We start from the raw sequence: 18813 nt of genomic DNA, 5'->3' as shown, positions 1-18813 counted from the left end.
GCTGACCTAAAGCACATTGCCAACAAAACACAGACATCAGTTTCACTCACCGCATGCGGTTCATGTCCGGCATCTTTTAGCGCTGGGACGGCTCCATATATCAGTTTCAAACGATCTCCAAATCCGGCGTTATATCCACCGTTTATATAACATTCATCACCCAAATGCAGTGAACAAACAAACACCTGAACTTCACGAACGTATGCTCTCTCCTCTCTCTCTCTCTCTCTCTCTCTCTCTCTCTCTCTCTCTCTCTCTCTCTCTCCTGCACATAAGTGAAAGTGACATCTGCGCATGCTCCTTCTCCTGCTCTCCTTGCTGCCGCGTGGGCGTGTCGCGTGCTTTTCCGGGAGAATTGTCCAATAAGGGACTAAGAAAAATTGTTACGAAACAGTTTTATATGTTCGAAAAAACTTTCCGAAACCTGTACGATCGCTGGGGGAGTGTATCGAGCACAGAAATACTAGTAATACACCCAACTCGTTTTTTGACAAGTTGACCATGTTAAGCATGAGAAGACAGCACGTTTAACATTGTAAAGAAGTCAGAATGCATGACACATCATTGCAGTACCCCTTTAAAAGTTATTTGTTTATAAAAAAAAATTTGCAAATCACTACAATTTGTTCAATGTCCTGCATGTTATTAGCATGTTCGCCATGTGGCTTTATTTCATGTATTTAATAATTTTATGCTAAAACTCTCTAAATCTTGAAAAAAATAGTTTTCTGAGATTGACCAGTAAAACGTGTGTTATTAGATTCAGTGTCGAAAAAAAGAAAAAAGTTTGATTTTGACATGTTTCATTCATGTTTTCATTCACTAGAGTCCTAGGGGGGATATTTTTTCCCCAGAAAGAAAGGGGAATTTCATTTTACATTGCAAGTATGTTTAATGTGTTGCACGTTTGCAATAAAATGAATCAAATTAGCCCATAAAATATCATCCCCATCATCTTAAGTATTATTAATTACATTAAAATATTAATAATTCAATATAACCTGTACAATCTGATAATAATAAAGAAATTTGACTACTGTCTCAGGTTTGTGTGATTTATTGACATGTGTGGATTTAATTTCCTGTTCTATACTGCAAATGTAAATCAATCATAAAAGTATAAATTGTCCATCTGTGTCAAAAATTAGCACTCTAATTTTGTTTATCAGACATTTAATGTAGCATGTCTGATAAAATAATGTTTTATTTGAGAGTACATTGTATCATGGCAATAATCAAGCATGTGCATAGCAATTTGAATTGATAACAACATAATGCATCATGCAACATGTCACAAGGCAAAAAAGAGTGTAAACATCATAAGCTTGAGATGCAAGGCCTCTAGAGAAGTAGCAAATCTTGAGACACACAGTACAACATTGTAGGCCTATATTTTTCTTGTTGTTTATATAGGCGAATATCCCAAACGTGAAAGAACACACATTCATAACAGCATATCTCCTGTATTTACAGTGTCTACTTTGCTGGTCTTTGCTTTTGGTCTGAAATTAATTAGACTATGAGCTTTTCTCCTTCTGAGAGGCATATGTAATAGGCCTACCCAGCTCTGGTCTACCAAAGAAGCTACAACGCAATAAATCACCTGCGTGACCTGTTGTGACTGCTGCTGCCATGCACAGGGACTAGTAAACTACAGCTGAAACGAATGCAGATCTCGTGTGAATCTGATGGGTGTCTTTCTTTTCTTCTACTTGAAAGTGTCCCCACTGACCCGTGGCAGATTTCAAGAATGGCTCCAGCATTTTAAGACTACTGGAGGCTCAGGATGGCGCATTGCTGGGAGGCACAGATAGCGCTCCGTTGTTGTTGTTGTTGTTGTTGTTGTTGTTGTTGTTGTTGTTCAGGACGTCGTCCAAATCTTCGTCCTCTATAACAACTAAAGTAAAGTTCACAAACTTTATCCAGAGTCAAAAACTAGGTTATGCTTTTAGTTTTTGCGTTAGCCTACATCACAATGTAGGTACTTTTATAGAAAAAAAACTCTTATGTTAGCAATCTGTAAATTGTCATTGATATTACTAATTAAAGTGACATGCCTACTAAAATAATTAAATAATGATTAGTGCAAAAGTGCTTGTTTGAGGTAATAAATCAGACAATAAGGCAAACGGAATAACAATAGGCAGCTAACCTCTTTTCGACCGTCCGATCTGTCCGAGTTTGGGGGCCCTCTGGCCTAACCTTCTCTGGGGAGAGTCGTGGCTCAAGCGGTCCTTGAACTCTCCTTGCAAATCCTCCACATTACACGCGGATCCACGGGGGCTCTCTTCAAGCTGTCCGGAAGGAGGCAGTAGCTCGGGCATGTCCGCTATCTCCAACATCCCTGCGGCCGGAGTGTCGGTCTCCGTTACCCCGCTGCTCATCAACGCCTCCTCCGCGCCCGTGTGATCCTTCCCCCCCTTCTCCCTGCCTCCGCAACAGTACAGCATTCAGAAGAGACGGATCGCGACAAAACGGAGAAAACCCCACCGGTATCAAGAATGTGATTTTTGGTCTATACGTGACCAATTGTTAGAGTGAAAAATGTTTTTTGTATCTGGAGTGATACACCGGAAACAACGCGTTGTAGCAGCATCCCTCAGTAATGACCGTCGTGTCCTGTATCTTTCAGGATGCGGTATAAGAACAAATCGTCTGAGAACAATAGGAACAATAGTCCTTCACACACTCAGCTAAATAGAAATAAGTGTGATCTGTTCGGATAAACACCGCGACACATAAATCTTTAGTGATCTTTTTCTGTGTACGTCCCAGAAGGGCATTTCGTGATAACTCGGGGATATCCCATGCAGCGCTACACCCCCTTACGTCATAACTCTTGAGTCTCGAGCGAAAAAAGGTTTACCAACTTTAATCCTGGTACCAAATAAATAATCCTCACCGAGATTACTGAAGGGGACAGTCCACATCTGCTTTAGTTCATGCTTGCAATAAATACATCATTCAAAACCAATGAAGTTGAAGTGTCCAATAGGTGCAGTAGCTAAATGCCAGAATGAGACTAGAGATAATAGAAATATTTTATTTACAGAGCATGATATGAGATTAAAGTTTTTATATAATTATGGTCATTATATAATGTTTTTTCCGCCTTATAGTTAAGGTATTTCCTTATAGGACCATGGTAACTTTCAAAACAAAGTCTTGACACATCTTGTTGACAGGCAACTTTATCATAAATTGCAGATGAGAATCTGGGCATACCTTGGTTTCACTCAATTGCTAAACAGGGACTCAAAGACAATTAAGACACAATGTGATTTTCAGCAAAGCTGCTTTGAAACATTGTGACAAATAAAAATAACTTGCCTCACCAAGTCTGTCATTAATATACATTTCATAAGTGGCACTTAAGTAAAATGTTTAATAGATGCTGTAACGTCAGATGTCTCATAACTGACTAGAGAACAGTTATAAGATTATATCCTTGTCCTTAAAACTCTGATGCTATAATCATTGTTTGAGTTTAAATGAATAATTTCTCTTAATATAATGAGATTGAAATGTAAAGAATGTTAGCTCTATTTGTTCGGATGTTGCACTTTCTAAATCTCTAAAGCAATATTTCATACTTCAGGTAATTGCTTTGTGATCAATCATTTCCACACTTTCCCCCTTTCCCTAAAGCTATGAATGCACAGTGAAGTTAAAATATCATGGTAACTGACTCTGGGTATAAGGCCTAGTCCACAAGTACACGGGTATTTTTATAGTTTTTCCTTCCTCGTTTAAAAAAGCCCCCATCCACACGAAAACGCAAAAACACGCTATAGAGGGTATGCACATGTCGTCACTTTCCCACGTGAGCCGGAACGCGCCTGCTTGAGTGGTAAAACTTGGGCAAAATGAATGGTTACAATATCGTTAAACGCAATTCCGCGCAACATTTCAGTGTCTAAGACATGATTCCTTTGTAATTCATGAGGTAGTTGTACGTCCAGCTGCTTGTAGTTTCAGCAAATAATCGCGTGTTTTAGTCCCGTTTTTTTTGTTCCTCCTATTGAATACAGCCATTTTGCCTTAGTTTTACCACTCAAGGGAGCGTGTCCCGGCGTGTTCACGTGGGAAAGTGACGTCAATGCATACCCTCTATAAAGCGCTGTCAAATGCATGCCAAACCAACAGGTGGCGATATAACCCTAACCATAAACCCGTGTTGGCCAATCAGAAGCCTGGAATCTGACGTCAGACACAGGAGGTAGGGGCACGCATTCCAACGTCATACCGGTTTCATCAATCTCCTCTTTCACTCACTGAAACCCGAGTTTCTAAAAATCTTCACCTTGGCAGGAGTTTTCAAAAAAAGCTTGGTTTCAGTGACGTGTACTGCGCTTGCGTGTGGACGAATGGCCAAAAACCGCATAGAAAAAACGGCGGTATTGAAAATAACCGTTTTCGTGTGGACAAGGCCTAAGTTACCTCTCTTTTGACATACCCCGCATTCTGTAACGAAAAACCCAGTTACACTTATTTCAAGGTTAATATACTCAAGAGTTTTCATTAAACCTCCTTTCTGAAACGGCGCCTGAACACTGAGTTGAATGGAGTTAATTGATAAAGAGCCACATGTGTTCTCAATGAATACCAAGTCAGGTAATCACAATGTGGCAGAATTTTCTACAAGGGTGCTTTTAAACCAATGCAGTCTTGACCTACACTTCATTTGGTGTGTTTGACATGAAGGATGTTGCTGTGTTCGGGTCTAACAGGTTAAGGAGGTTTTCAAGTTCGTTGTGCCTAGGAAGATCATTTATTTTTGTCTGTCATCACCTGACAGTATAAAAGCAAGATTGTGATCGCAGGATTACAAACGCCTGCTTCTTTAGAGTTGAAACATCTCCCACACCCCGACAACACACAGGGTGAGTGTATCTACACACACATTCAAGATCTAAACGGTGTTTTTATATAACTCTTACCTGTTATTTTAGGATGATAATGGCCTTTTGTTTTAGCATATAAATATTATTCACTGATACTTTTTTATTATTCCAATATCCAAATTTCAAATGATTTGTGAGATTCTATTCAGTAAAACTATACATAATGTTGTATTTGTTAACATTAGTTAATGCATTAGCTAATATGAACTAACAATGAACAATACTTCTACAGCATTTATTAATCTTAACTCATGTTCTACATCAAGTTACATTAAGTTAACATGAGTTTATTAATGCACACACTGAACTAACATGAACTATTGTATTGGCATTAACTATTAACAAAAATTAATAAATGCTGAGAAACTAGGCATATTTCTCATTGCTGGATCATTTTAGCTAATGCATTAACTGATATTAACAAACACACCCTTATTTTAATGTTTTACCCTTTCTAATTGGTTAAAATGATAAACCATACAGCTAATCACTAGACCGTTTGTTGTGCTGTAATCACATCAGGTCTTTGTTTGTTTTTCTTTTTTTTTTTTTAGCTGTAAACATGTCAAACACAATGGTAATCACGCAGCCACAACCTCTTATGGTCTCCAGAGAATCCGATAAATGGGGGTCAGGCATTTGTGATTGCTGTGATGATGTGCCTGAATGTAAGTTATACACATAAAATAGGCCTACTAAGTTAAAATCTCCAACGTACTATGTGTCTGCTTGTGTGTCTCAGTGGCTTGTAAAATAGGATACAACTATGTACCCAAGTAAACCTATCGGTATCATGATTTTAACGATACTATTCTCTGTGAACAGGCTGCTTTGGCTTCTGGTGTTTCTGGTGTTTCGCCTGTATTAAAACCAAACGCCTTGGCGAGTGTTTATGTCTCCCCCTGCTGGATTCTTGTGGGATTGTTCCACCTATAACTATGTCCATGAGAGTCTCAATGCGCAATCGTTACGGGATCAAGGTTAGAAATCACCAACCTCTTAATTAAATACCTTTTCAGTATTGTTATTTTGAAATGATTTACACAGTGGCAATTTACCCCATAATTTGCCATGTGTGCTTGTTGCAGGGCACTATGTGTAATGACTGTCTGGTGGCCACATTCTGCACAGCCTGCGTTTGGTGTCAGATGTCACGAGAAATGAAGGCTCGGAGTATCCAAATCACTCTCGTCGGTGCCAAGAATCTTTAAACTCTTACAAAGCCGATTACAAATATACTATTAATGCTGTAAGAATCATTATGAAGAGAAAAGTGTTCGCCTAACTGAAAACCTGAGATTTCATCCATTTAATCTATTCAGGCTTACATATTTGGAATTACCGTGTCTACACCGAAGCGACACCACACCCGGATTGGGATTGTCGCGTCGCGCCGCGTTGCATCCAATGTGGACAAAATGACACGGTGTCAATGTTTAAGTTGTATTTGTTTTGTAAAATAGTTATTTGAATGAATTTTTTTTATGAAGAGCAGACGTGTCAACAGAAAACCAGATTTAGAAAGGCTTTTATCTTCTAAATCACTGTTTGTGTTGTATAATAGTTATTTGAATAAATGGTTTTATATAGCCTATTACAGTTTTTCTCGATTGCTTAAACACATTTCTTGAAATTATGGCTCCTTTTCTAGAAACTCTAAACACAAATCCATAACTTCTCACCCAATTCCCTCAACATCCTATTTTCAGGTCAAAATGAAGCTCTCCACTCTAAACCATTCAAACTTTTCCCCCAAACATGACACACAAGTCCACAGAAATACTCACACTACAACATAGTTGTAGAGTAGACACTGGTGAGATCAATTCAAAACACTGTTACTAAAACCTTTTGTTGTTATTCAAGAAAATAGTAATGTGTGTCTAAAACAATCTACAACATAAAAGAGTGCAGAAAGAGCAAAATGCCACAATGGGCTTTAGGAAAAAATAAAATATTACACTACTGTTACGGTAAGTAATCTTAGATGAAATAGACAAGACAAGAAAAGTTCAAAAACCAAAAAAACAATATAAACTGGGTATGCAACACAATGCAGAATACAATTGCATAAATATATAAATAAACATGGCATCCTATGCACCTTTGGCCCAATATCGATACAGGATAAGATAGCAATTTCTTGGACTCCTGACAAAAAAAAATTGTAAGTAGTCGTCTCTGAGTTCTGCAAATAAAAAAAAGTAAAGTAAAAAAATGCTTCAAATAAACTTGACAATCATAGATTCAGGGTGCACACGTGCTATTCAGTTTACTGGATGCAGAATAGTGACATTTCTCTCATATAAAGTGTGTACTGTAATTACACGTTATGTTTACAGTAAGTAGAATAAAGCCTAGATGATTCTAGGATGCACAATTACCTGTGCTCCTATTGATATTATCCTGTGATTCTGATTGGTGTGTCATCAGTTTTGCCACTGAATGTTTACTGATGGACAAATGTATGCAATTTGAGTTTACATCTTGACACTTCAGTTCATTATATTGTGTGTTTGTGTTTTCTGAATGAGAACATGGTTAAACCTTTGCAAAATGAGGCTGTTTGTGTGTGGGGTTTGTACACGTTGGTGTATTGTTCTGAGAATGTGTTTATAGTTGTCAGAAAATGGTGAATTGTTTCATGAATTGTGTGTTAGCAATCGAGAAAAACTGTAACACAATGTTTTTTTGTGATGCTTTATCTGTTTTAGTCATGTGTTGTATTGAAATAAATCAAGTCAATTTTATTTTGTCATGATTCTTCAGATGCTGCAAGGATAACACTTAAGTAGAGACATCACCTGTAATGAGTAATTTGCATTTCAGTATCTTTATAGCAAAAATCTTGAATTTCAAAATTCTTCCGAACAGTAACACTGGTAAGATTTTTTTTTACTGCATTGCATCAGTTACAGTAATGTTTCGGTGTGTGGCAGTTTGATAAAGCAGATTGTCTGAAATGGTTTTATTAGCTAATAAGCTCTCTGGCAGTCTCAATGGGCACATGTTGGCAGGATGCATATATCAACATCATTGTTATTAATGTAAGTCCCCTGGCCTTCAAATAAATGTGTAGTAGAGGAAAGTGAACATGTTTCTCTCATGGGCCAGAAGAAATCTATACCTCTGGCCCCCACATATTCCCTAAATTCCACACATGCTAAGTATTTCTATGAATTGTTTAGTTTTTAAAGTACTGTAAATAGCTTCATGTCAATCAGCATTATATAAGACATTGAAAATCTGTCAGCACATTTATTATTTTTCAATGTTATTTTGAAAAGTTTCCAATTCACCTTTAATTTTCTCTTCTGTTTTTTATGCATCTGAGTTTGTTTCCATTTTAATATGTAGCAATCATATCACAGGCAACTGCAATAATACATGAAAAGAAGCAGGTCTTGTCATTATTTTTAGTCAGCAAACGGAAGCTGTGATAGTTTTCTTCTGAACTGTGACCTTTGGGGATTGGTGGAAGTTGGAGGCCTGGCAAATAGGTCGAGAAATGTCATTTAGAGAAGTGTGTTGTTTGAAGGCAGAGGTTAAGTTTATAATTTTGATGATTATGAGGGCACATGTATTTAAAACGCAATAACCCACACAAATAAATATTTTAAAATAAAAACAGCAATATTACATGAAAAAAATAAGAATAGTCCATTTTGATTTCAGTTCAAAGTTTACTTTTTGGCAGCAGTGGCACTGATAACCACTGATAAGGTACGTATTTGAAAGATTAACACATCTAACACAATGTGATATTTTTTTACTTTGTAACAACAATGCAGTTAACTTATATGAATATTATTGTTTCTCTATATCACATGCAACAGTTTGTATTTCATGGTAAAATAACACTCTTTAAAAGTCCCTTTACAATAAAAAACATTTTAATAAATTACTCACCCTCATGTCCTTCCAAACGACCTAATTTTGTAATTTTTTTGTTGCTATGCAGCTAGTTGCCAGTAATTTACTGTAGATTTACTGTAATTTACTGTAGAAAAAAACTATAAAATAAAAGCCTCATGCAAAGCATTCTGGGAACCAAAAATCCCCATCAACCTTTTGGTTCCCAGAATGCTTTGCATGTGTTATTGTATAGTGTTTTTTTTCTGTAAAGTTAAAGACTAGTTAATGTTTAATGTTCATTTATGTTTGAACAAACTGTTGCCAGTAAATTACATAAATGTAAATCTACAATAAGTTTCAGGCAAACTGCTGCCAGTAATACGGTAATTTCTACAGAGTCCAGAAGTAACAAAGATACCTGTAACACCCCACTGTGTTCTGGTTTAGCCGCATTTTTCCCTCTTTGACGTAAACAAACATATTTTTACACAAATCTCTTTCCTTCTCAGCTCTATAAATATGCTACCCTCACTTTGTATGGAACCAGTAGTGGCTGAACTCGTGCGAAGAAAGTAAGTAATTTCTTCTTCACCAGTTACACTTCTGCATATTTACTTGTTTGAATGGCCTTGTTATATATAACAAAAGCAATACATATTTGTATTCTGTAGAAGTCCATTGATAATGTAACACATTCACTGCTTGGATTTAATTTTTTGTGTTACTAACAATAGGAATACTATCCAGTTTTTTTGGTGATGGAAACTACAATTTTGGATACGTTTGCATGTTTTGATTTAAACTCACTAAGGTGTAATGCACTGAACGCTAACTGGGTCAACTTTACAATTTACAAAAAACATGTAAATAATTATTTGCCAGAATATATCCAAATAAAAAAGCATCAATTTAATGTTGCTCAGTTCTTTCGAAAAACTGCACATGAATCCTTTCTAACTTGGTCACATTCCTGCCCACAACACAAAAATCTGAAACGTGTACAGGAGTCAATCTGTGGTTAAAGTTCACTACTGTACTGTTGATCATGTTTTTTTTCTAAATAAACAAGTAATATGTGCACAAAAGATTATTTCCTCAGCTCATTAAAATTCTGTACTCAATTCTATGACAATACTTATATGCATTGATATAAAGCCTTTATGATTTCACTAATTGTGACCGGAATTTTATCATCACAACCCCAGTTAAACAGTGTATTTTGCGTAATATTTCTTTGGCTTGTTTTTTTGGTCACTATACAAAATGCAACTCACCGTGATAACATGTAAAAGATGAAGTGGTTAATATGAGTTCACATACAGGTGCTGGTCATATAATTAGAATATACTTACAATACATACTTTCTTTGTATTGGTCAAGTAATATTCTAATTTTCTGAGATACTGAATTTGGGATTTTCATTAGTTGTCAGTTATAATCATCAAATTAAAAGAAATAAACATTTGAAATATATCAGTCTGTGTGTAATGAATGAATATACAAGTTTCACTTTTTGAATGGAATTAGTGAAATAAATCAACTTTTTGATGATATTCTAATTATATGACCAGCACCTGTAGTTCTTAAAGGAAATGGCTGGACATAATAATCCAACATAGCAAAAAGTGCTGGACACAAATTGTAGCGTTATAAAAGGTAAAAGGGACAGCAAAAAGATCCCCTCTTTTCCACAATTATAGATAAATATAAATGACTGTTGATTATTTTTTTTATTTATATAATAAAATAGTGATCTGTTTGGATACAAAGCATTATTTGATTGTGATTTACAAACTGCAAAGAAACAAGTAGGGGACAGTTCACCCACAAATGAAAATTCTGTCATGAATTACTCATTCTCAAATTGTTCTAAATCTGTAGGAAATTCTTTGTTATGTTAAACACAAAGAAAGATATTTGGATGAATGTTAGCAACTGATATTTCTGGGGCACCATTGACTACCACAGTAGAAAAATATTGTATATTTTTGTTCTGTTAAATACACACAAAAAAAGAAATTAGGAAAACAAACAGTTCTGGAGCACCTTTATACCATTTTTTTGACCCAGAAATGTCAGTTTTATATATATACAGTATATATATATATATATATATATATAGACTACAAGTTTGAAACAACTTGAGGGTGAGTAATCCATGACAGAATTTTCATTTTTTGGTGGAGTATCCCTTTACGGGTGGCGTAATATTACAATAAATGCAAGCTCTTAAAATTGCTGGGCTATTTTCAACCCAACAGTTGGGTTAAATAAACTCCGAAAATTATATGTTTGACCAAACAATGGGTTAAAACAACCCAGCATTTCGGTTTGAAACAACCCAGCATTTACAGTATAACCCAATGGTCAGAAAATAACCCAGCATTTGATAATAACCTTTACATTTGTATTTCCTTCATGTCAGTCAAGTCAAACAATGGCTGATACAGTGGTTGTCCAGCAACCTTATGCAAAGTCAAATGTTCAGATGAATTCTTGGAATTCAGGGATATGTGACTGTTGCCAGGACGGGAAATCTTGTAAGTACGCTACATTACAGGTAAAGGACTTGCGTAAAGAACGTAATAAGAGCATTTCTGCTGTTCATTACAATGAAAGATTTAGCCTGAGTGATAAATGCCAGTGTCTAAAATGCACATTTGACATTCACACTTTGCATTTTATCAGATTTGATCCCATCAAGCTGGGCTAGAAGCTGAGAATGATTATAATTTTCTTGCTCTTAGGCTGCTAAGCATTCTGGTGTTGCCCTTGCTTTGCTTGTTCCACGACTGGGGAGTTTGGGGAGAGCACCTGCCTGCCTCTGATAGACTTGTGTGGTCCGGGTTTACTGGCTGCTTTTGGGGTTATAATATGTGTGCCGCCAGTGACTCTGGGAATGCGAGTGGCAGTTCGCCACAGATATGAAATAGGGGTGAGTAACTTTCCCTCTGCCAGTACAACAAACTGAAACAAAAATATAATTATCACCACACCACACCTACTTTCTTAAAGGGATAGTTCACCCAAAATTGAAAATTCTGTCATATTTCTTGAAAGATATTTGAAAGAATGTTAGCAACTGACATTTCTGGGACATAATTGACTACCATAGTAGAACAAAATAAAATGAGATTCAAATGTGCCCCGAACTGTTTGCTTTCCTAAATTCTTAAAAATATCTAATTTTGTGTTAAACAGAACAAAGAAATATACAGTAATTTTCCCTCCTACGGTATGTCAATGATGACGGTACTGTCAATGATGTGCCAGAACGGTCAGTTGCTAACATTCTTGCAAATATCTTTCTTTGTGTTCAACAGAACAAAGAAATGTATAGGTTTGTAATAATCTGAGGTTGAGTAATAGGGGCCAGTCACACAGAATGCGTTTTTTGATGTTCGACGCGACTCTTCTGAATTGTTTTCAGTTGGCAGGGAGCGTTTTGCATGCTTATTATGCTCTTATTTTGGCGGAGCACTCTGAGCACCTGAAGTTGAAAAAATCAACTCTGAGCAGAAAAGCGCTTGACGTCATGCGCATTTTTTTCCATTGTCCAATCGAATGAATGGAAAGGCAGGGCTTCCGTCGTGGTGGCGGAATTTACAGTTGCATGCTTGAAACGTTCGGAGATTGCAATGATGGAGGAGAAACCTGTGGTGGCTGTCGCGGATTAACCGAGCAAGGTCAAAGCGAGCACCTTCTGCTTGTACCTGTTTTAAAGTTTCTGTTACTATGACAGTTAACAGCATAGAGAGCTCGCACTATAGGCCTATGCCTTGACCGACAGTACAGATGTTTCAGCAACATAAAAAAACGCTGCTTGCTGCTCTTTTAAAAAAGCCAACCGAAAAAGCAGCACGGCACACCTCGCGTTTTCAAACATGAAAAACGCGTTCTGTGTGATCGACCACTAAATCATAACAGAATTTTCATTTTTGGGTGAACTGTCCATTTAAAGCTCTTGCAAAGACTGTTAGTGGTTTATTTAATAATGCAATAAAAATTCAAGAGATTTAGATTATTTATTTAAGTTCAGTGAGTAAATAGGACATTTGAGACTCAATACTATTACTTGTAAATGTAGCAATGTGTACTATATGCTTATTGCTGGCTCTTAGATGGACAGTTCACTGAAAAATCTAATAAAAAATGATGTCATCATTTATTCACTTTCATGTCATTCACAGACATGTGTATGATTCTTTGTTCTGTGACATACAAAAGAAGATATTTGAGAAAATTTAGGTCACTTTGCATCAGGGACATTGCTAGGATTGGAAGGGATAGGGGGCTTAGCCCCCTGAAAATAACTTTTAACCCTGACACATAAATCTGCTTTCTCAATAATGCCATGCAAAAATAGAATTTCTTCTTAAGAGACGTAAAAAATACATTTTTAACTTCCTAAATACATGTAGAAATAGGCTATGTCTGTTGTATTGCTTAAAAGTGAATATGAACTTCTTTGCAGTATTTGAGGACTTAGAAAAGATGTTCTGTATTTTTTGTTATGTTGACCTGTTTCTCCAGTTTTCATTTTCTGCAAATAAATTCAAATATAAACAATATTTTTGTTTGAATTTTGGGAGAGATATTGTTAGTAGTTCACAGAATAAAACAAAGATAACCACTTTACCTAAACACATACCTATAAAAGGTAAATTCAGAAAACAGAAAGTTGTCTTTGAAATGGTCTGGTCTCCTAATTTTTTTCACAGCTGTAAATCATCTGCAAATTATTTGCTTATATAAGATGGATCATTACCAACTAAAGAGCCAGTTTAACAACATTAGTTGTTGATTCAGTTTATTCACTTTAGGCCTACTCCATGACCAAGGGCTACACTGTATTGATTAAAGTTTGCACAAAAACTAAAAATCTGCAAAGATATGTTGAAAACAGTAAAAGTTTATTATTAGAATTTAGAAATAAGTTGTTAATGACCCCGTGCAATGAATAAATTACGTTTGTTGAAACAGTGTCACCTGCTGACATGATCAGGTACTGTTTACCAGGCCAAAACAACGAGCGCTTCAAAGATGCATTTAATGAAATTAATTTGTAAAATTGCTATAATGTACCACGACCCGCGTCGCAAAAACATATTAAAAGTCATATGATTATACTCTTCTAATTTGTGAAATGAAACGTTTTATAAATGTATATTTACAGATACATCTCTCAAGACGAACATGCCACCTCAAAAATGTTATTTATATATGTAGGGTAATAAAAATATTTGTTTGTGTATATGTGTGTTGCAACAGGGCAGTCTCTGTGAAGATATCATGGTGTCCTGTTGTTGTATTTCGTGTTCCTGGTGTCAGATGAACAGGGAAATCAAACAACGTAAAAAACTCATAGCCATGGTGACCCCACAACCCATGATGCACCTACACAAGCAGCCAATTATCATCACTCATTAAAAAAGGTGCCCCAGGAGTCATGGACCCCCAACAGCCATACTGATCTAAGTTAAATCACGTTGTAAATGGGGTTTGATCATATGCTGTGAATAAAAAACTACAGTTGTTATTCTTTTTATATAGTCATACAATTTTTCTTTTACTTTCAGTTATGTCACATTGTATTTGATTTTCAGTTTACGTTTTAAGTTTCAGAACAATTACAACACTGCACTTTCATTTGTCCTTTGTAATTATGGGATTTGTCAAAAATTAAAACATTTACTTTTAAATGAGGTTGATGGTAATTTACTGTAACTGACTTTAAATATAACGTGCACATTAGATTCTCATGAAATTACATATAAAGCTATTTGCATACTGTATGTTCATATTTAGATATTATGCTTCAGATTAGAAAATGCAGATGAAGTTTTATCTTCTCTGTCCTCAGCATCAGATAAACAACTTTGTAAGCATTTGCATTTTCTTTTGGGAAAAATAGATGTAAACACATTTGTAAAGAATAAACAATTAAATACTGGACTGGCTTTCAAGTAATGATATATAAATATGAGGCTGTATAAATAGCATATACTTATTTCTACAGAGGTTTTGTCAAATTAATCAAAATATACATATATGCTTTAAATTTTTTAGGAATTCTCAGTTCCATGAAAGTCGCGAATCATTATGAAACTGTATTTTTCAGACAAACATAGTGCTGAATGTTAAAAAGAAGCCAATCTTACTGTCTGCACTGACTTCAGCCAACATCTCTCTGATATTTTTTGAACTTCATTGTCAACATTCTATCTGCAAGGGTTAACATGACACCATGCTTAGCCACAGAAAACAAGAAAAATGCGCCTAATCTGGAAAGACCAAAGAAATCGAGTTCAAGAGTTGACGCCCACTATTGTTGAGTAAAGTATCTCTAAAAATATAATGACACAAGCTTGTGGTTAAATAAACAAGCAATCTAACAGAAATAATGCTAAAATGTGTGCAAATAAATGCTAAAACAAAATAAAAGGTAACATTATTAGTTTGTTTGATGAATTAATAATTAAATGATATTTTTGTTTATGTTTAAAAATGTATGTATTTAACGATTTATTATTATAAATGTATTATTTAATGATTTTATCTTGAGTAATTTTGCCATCCATACAGGTGGAACTGGTGTGGTTGTGATTTAGACACAAGGTTAAAATAACTTTTAATAAATGTTCAAATGGTTTTGAATCACTATATAATTCCCACACTTTTGTATTATTTTATTTTATTTCAGAATCTTAATAAATCAATCTTTATTGTGGTTCTGAAATAGTTCAAATGAATACTGCTAAAGTGTTTAAATGGACTGATATAGTGTAACTATATCACTATAACAAACTTTAGTCAATAAGAAAAGTCTGCTCCTCTAAAATGCTTATATTAATGCTCATATTGAAAAACAAAATAATCTGTGGATACGTTCCCCTCACTTTCCTTTTGTGGACATTTCTCCTTACTGTACCCTGGTTATAATGCCAATTCTGATTTTTCGCTTCGACCCATTTGACTTTCATTTATAAGACCTCATACAGTATATGACTTCATATGACTTGTAGGTCCTGTGAGTTGGTGGGAGCACATCTGAATGTATAACATTTTAAATATCCTCCTTTATAATATAAAAATCCACAATAATACATTCTCTTTGCAAATCATTCAGAAAGAAATGCAGTTCAACTTATTACTGTAATCAAAATGTGACTGCTTTATTACTGCCCCCTAGGTGCTGGTGATAAAATTGCATTCATGTGGACACCAGCTGAATGTGAATCATCCAGAGAGCTCAGCTTTCTACATCTCTGTTCCATTGAAGCTCAGAAAAAAAGAACAACACTCAGCTGCTTCCATCATGAATCACAGAATGACTTACTGGGCCATCCAAAGACCGAGGCTCAAAGGGGCACCAATGGTCTTTGCTATCTTTGCTATTTTCTACACTTGGGCAGCACGTATTATAGACACAGCCACATGCACCACCGAAGAATTCCTGGAGGCTCTGAAGGACATCTTGGAAAACCCGGCGCAACATCAGAACATGCAGAGGTGCTCTGGTCTACCAGCCTGTGCATCCTCACGACAATTCTCCATTGAATTTGTCCTGCACAATGAATGTGCACGCACGCTGAGGCCTACGACATGTCCACATAGTCTCACTACTGTCTGGATGTAGCTGCATTGAGGTTATTCATGTATCTGCTGACTTTGGGGGTTGTCTATACAGAGTCTGGACACACACAAAGACAAAACAGACAAACAAGGCAGCGAAAGACAGCAACCATAAAGCTCTAAGGGAAAGCAGTAAGATCCTGAAAGAGATCATTAATATTCTGAAGGAGAGCAATACGGTTTTGAAAGAAAGCAATAAAATTCCAATTCCAAAACTTAAGAGCAGGGAGAAAAGAATTCAGCGAGGAATTTGGAAAATATATTCCCCCTGTCCTCATTTTGTCTTTATTTTTTCTTTCTTTCTTTCTTTCTTTCTTTCTTTCTTTCTTTCTTTCTTTCTTTCTTTCTTTCTTTCTTTCTTTCTTTCTTTCTTTCTTTCTCTTTTCCCTACCAAGACTAAACTGTACGCTGGTGATTAGGAACAGATTGCTTCCTGGAATCCTTATAATCCTCATTTTTGCATAATAATGCATTTAAGGGCATTAGCACAAAAAAGTTGAAGCGCCAGTGAGAAACAGCTGCAGTTCAATATTCCGGCTTGTCCGGCGTGATGTAACTCAGTGCAAGATTTGAATGAATGGTTTAAGTTGGTTTGCATAAACTAGTTAGCTTGTTTAAGATGTGATATCCAGTTCCACCAAGCAGAGCCACAGTGGTGTGTGTGTGCTTATTAAAAAATATATTTAATCACGTGCAGTTCCAGAAATGCAGCAATTTGATTGTAACCATTCACTTTTGATTATGTTGAACATGGTTTAGTGACATTGTAATGCATAAAAAAAATAAAAGCTTCGAAGTTGTTCTTAAAATCTTAACATTTTCTTTCAACGCAGACCAAATGAACAAAAGATCACCAGCAGATGGCGCTATGGATATATTCACCAAACTAAAGACATTCTGTATTGATTTTATATGCATTAAGCATCAAAATGCAATGTTTTTATTGAAGCAAAACATGTGATGATCCGTCCAATACGCATCGTAACGCAGTGATGAGAGTTTCGCCTGCTCTTTATCGGCCAAAGGAGAACAATCATTTCTCCAGATATGAGAACAGCTAGCTTGAAGCACAGACAGGGACAGAATGATACAACCAAGAGAGGGGACATTAGCCTGGGCTGTAATCGCTAATGTATGCTTCTAATGACTCGTTATCTCATTATCAATCTTCTTCTCGCTCATCTTTTCTTTGCCTCGCTCTCTCTTTCCCCTTCCACTATCGCCTCCCAATCGACCAGCAATGATGGGAATAGCAATTAGGACGCTATCCTGCCAAATGGCTATTTTAATTAGCCTTTCTTAGCAAAGAGAGAGAGAGATGAGGGAGTGAGTGAGTGAGACTGTGTGTGTGTGTGTGTGTGTGTGTGTGTGTGTGTGTGTGTGTGTGTGTGAGAGAGAGAGAGAGAGACTAATGTTCTTCATAAATGCTACAGATTAGAAGGTCATTAGGCTTTTGCTTGAATTAATTATTAGAAATTCCTGCAGGTCATAGAAACTTATTACACAAGCCTACTTAACATTAATAGAACCATCCTATTTGTGTTAAACACAAAGAAATTAAAACTAAAAACCAATTACGGAGTGATGATATTGGCCCCCTCCAGTGGTCAACGTAACGGAAGATATAAAGATGGCTGGACCGTAGACTCCAGTCACACAAGAACAAATGATCACCATTTCAATGCTTTCTAGACAAAATTTCACTCCATTCTGTGTTTCTCTTGTTTCCTTTCTGCTTTTGATATCTGCTGGTTGTTCTGTCATCCTGCAGTGCTATTCCAGCCCCCTCTCATTGAGAGTCGTCATTTTCTTCAAAAGCACAGAGCAACATTCTTGTGTTATTTGTTCATTTGTAGCTTGTTTGGTACACGGCCGGTCTGGCAAAATCTCTTCAGAGTCAATTTCCAGCCCAAAAGAGATAGATGTCTCATTTTAGCTGTCTTCCTGCAAAACAGGCCACAAACACGTGCACACACACTGATGTGCACACATGGTACTGACACACAGAGGGAAAGAAGAAATTTTACATAAAGACTCATCCAAACATATAGAACAAATCCATGTAGATAATGAACCAACAATATATTAGGGAGATCGGGACTAGATTGGGACACTTCCACCCCATTTCATTTTTCTCAGTATTGAGAAATAAACTCCCAATACTGTGTCACTTTCTTTATAGACACACAGCTTAAAGTCTTGGTACATTATTCTTTTGCTTTTGCTCTGTGATAAATCAAAAACAGTTTTTGATAAACACAAGCACAAACTTTACATGGCAATGTGTATACAAGCAATACTCTAACATATAATTGTACAAATTAACATGAAAAATATATAATCATTGTTATGGGCCAAAAATATAATGATTAAATTGTATGAAATTGCAAATTAAGAGTTATAGTTACCTGTGTGATAA

General features: G+C 36.0%; 2 protein-coding genes and 1 pseudogene across 2 annotated transcripts; 2 read left to right on the top strand and 1 right to left on the bottom strand.

The window, feature by feature from the left end:
* Positions 1-1048: 1048 nt before the first annotated feature.
* On the bottom strand, positions 1049-2818 carry LOC130545721 (nucleomorphin-like). The gene is made up of 2 exons (XM_057320421.1): positions 2153-2818; positions 1049-1897 (listed from the first exon to the last, which is right to left on the bottom strand). The coding sequence occupies exons 1-2, from the start codon at positions 2448-2450 to the stop codon at positions 1782-1784; spliced, it is 414 nt and encodes a 137-aa protein (XP_057176404.1). The 5' UTR covers positions 2451-2818; the 3' UTR covers positions 1049-1781.
* Positions 2819-4729: 1911 nt separating this feature from the next.
* On the top strand, positions 4730-8513 carry ponzr2 (plac8 onzin related protein 2). The gene is made up of 4 exons (XM_057320422.1): positions 4730-4883; positions 5459-5572; positions 5730-5884; positions 5993-8513. Exons 2-4 carry the CDS (start codon positions 5467-5469, stop codon positions 6113-6115), a joined length of 384 nt encoding a protein of 127 aa, XP_057176405.1. The 5' UTR covers positions 4730-4883; positions 5459-5466; the 3' UTR covers positions 6116-8513.
* A 773-nt stretch (positions 8514-9286) lies between these two features.
* On the top strand, positions 9287-15188 carry LOC130545723 (cornifelin homolog; annotated as a pseudogene).
* The last annotated feature ends 3625 nt before the right edge of the window (positions 15189-18813 follow it).

This window comes from Triplophysa rosa, linkage group LG22, assembly GCF_024868665.1.
Source record: "Triplophysa rosa linkage group LG22, Trosa_1v2, whole genome shotgun sequence".
In the NCBI taxonomy this organism is placed as follows: Eukaryota; Metazoa; Chordata; class Actinopteri; order Cypriniformes; family Nemacheilidae; genus Triplophysa; species Triplophysa rosa.
This window is presented reverse-complemented; position numbering and strand designations above follow the sequence as displayed.

Coding starts and splice junctions, on each gene's coding strand:
- ponzr2 (XM_057320422.1), top strand. CDS start 5,467: ATGTCAAACACAATGGTAATCACGCAGCCACAACCTCTTATGGTCTCC. Junction 5,573..5,729: donor CTGTGATGATGTGCCTGAAT/GTAAGTTATACA, acceptor CTCTGTGAACAG/GCTGCTTTGGCTTCTGGTGT. Junction 5,885..5,992: donor GCAATCGTTACGGGATCAAG/GTTAGAAATCAC, acceptor TGCTTGTTGCAG/GGCACTATGTGTAATGACTG.
- LOC130545721 (XM_057320421.1), bottom strand. CDS start 2,450: ATGCTGTACTGTTGCGGAGGCAGGGAGAAGGGGGGGAAGGATCACACG. Junction 1,898..2,152: donor GATCGGACGGTCGAAAAGAG/GTTAGCTGCCTA, acceptor ACTTTACTTTAG/TTGTTATAGAGGACGAAGAT.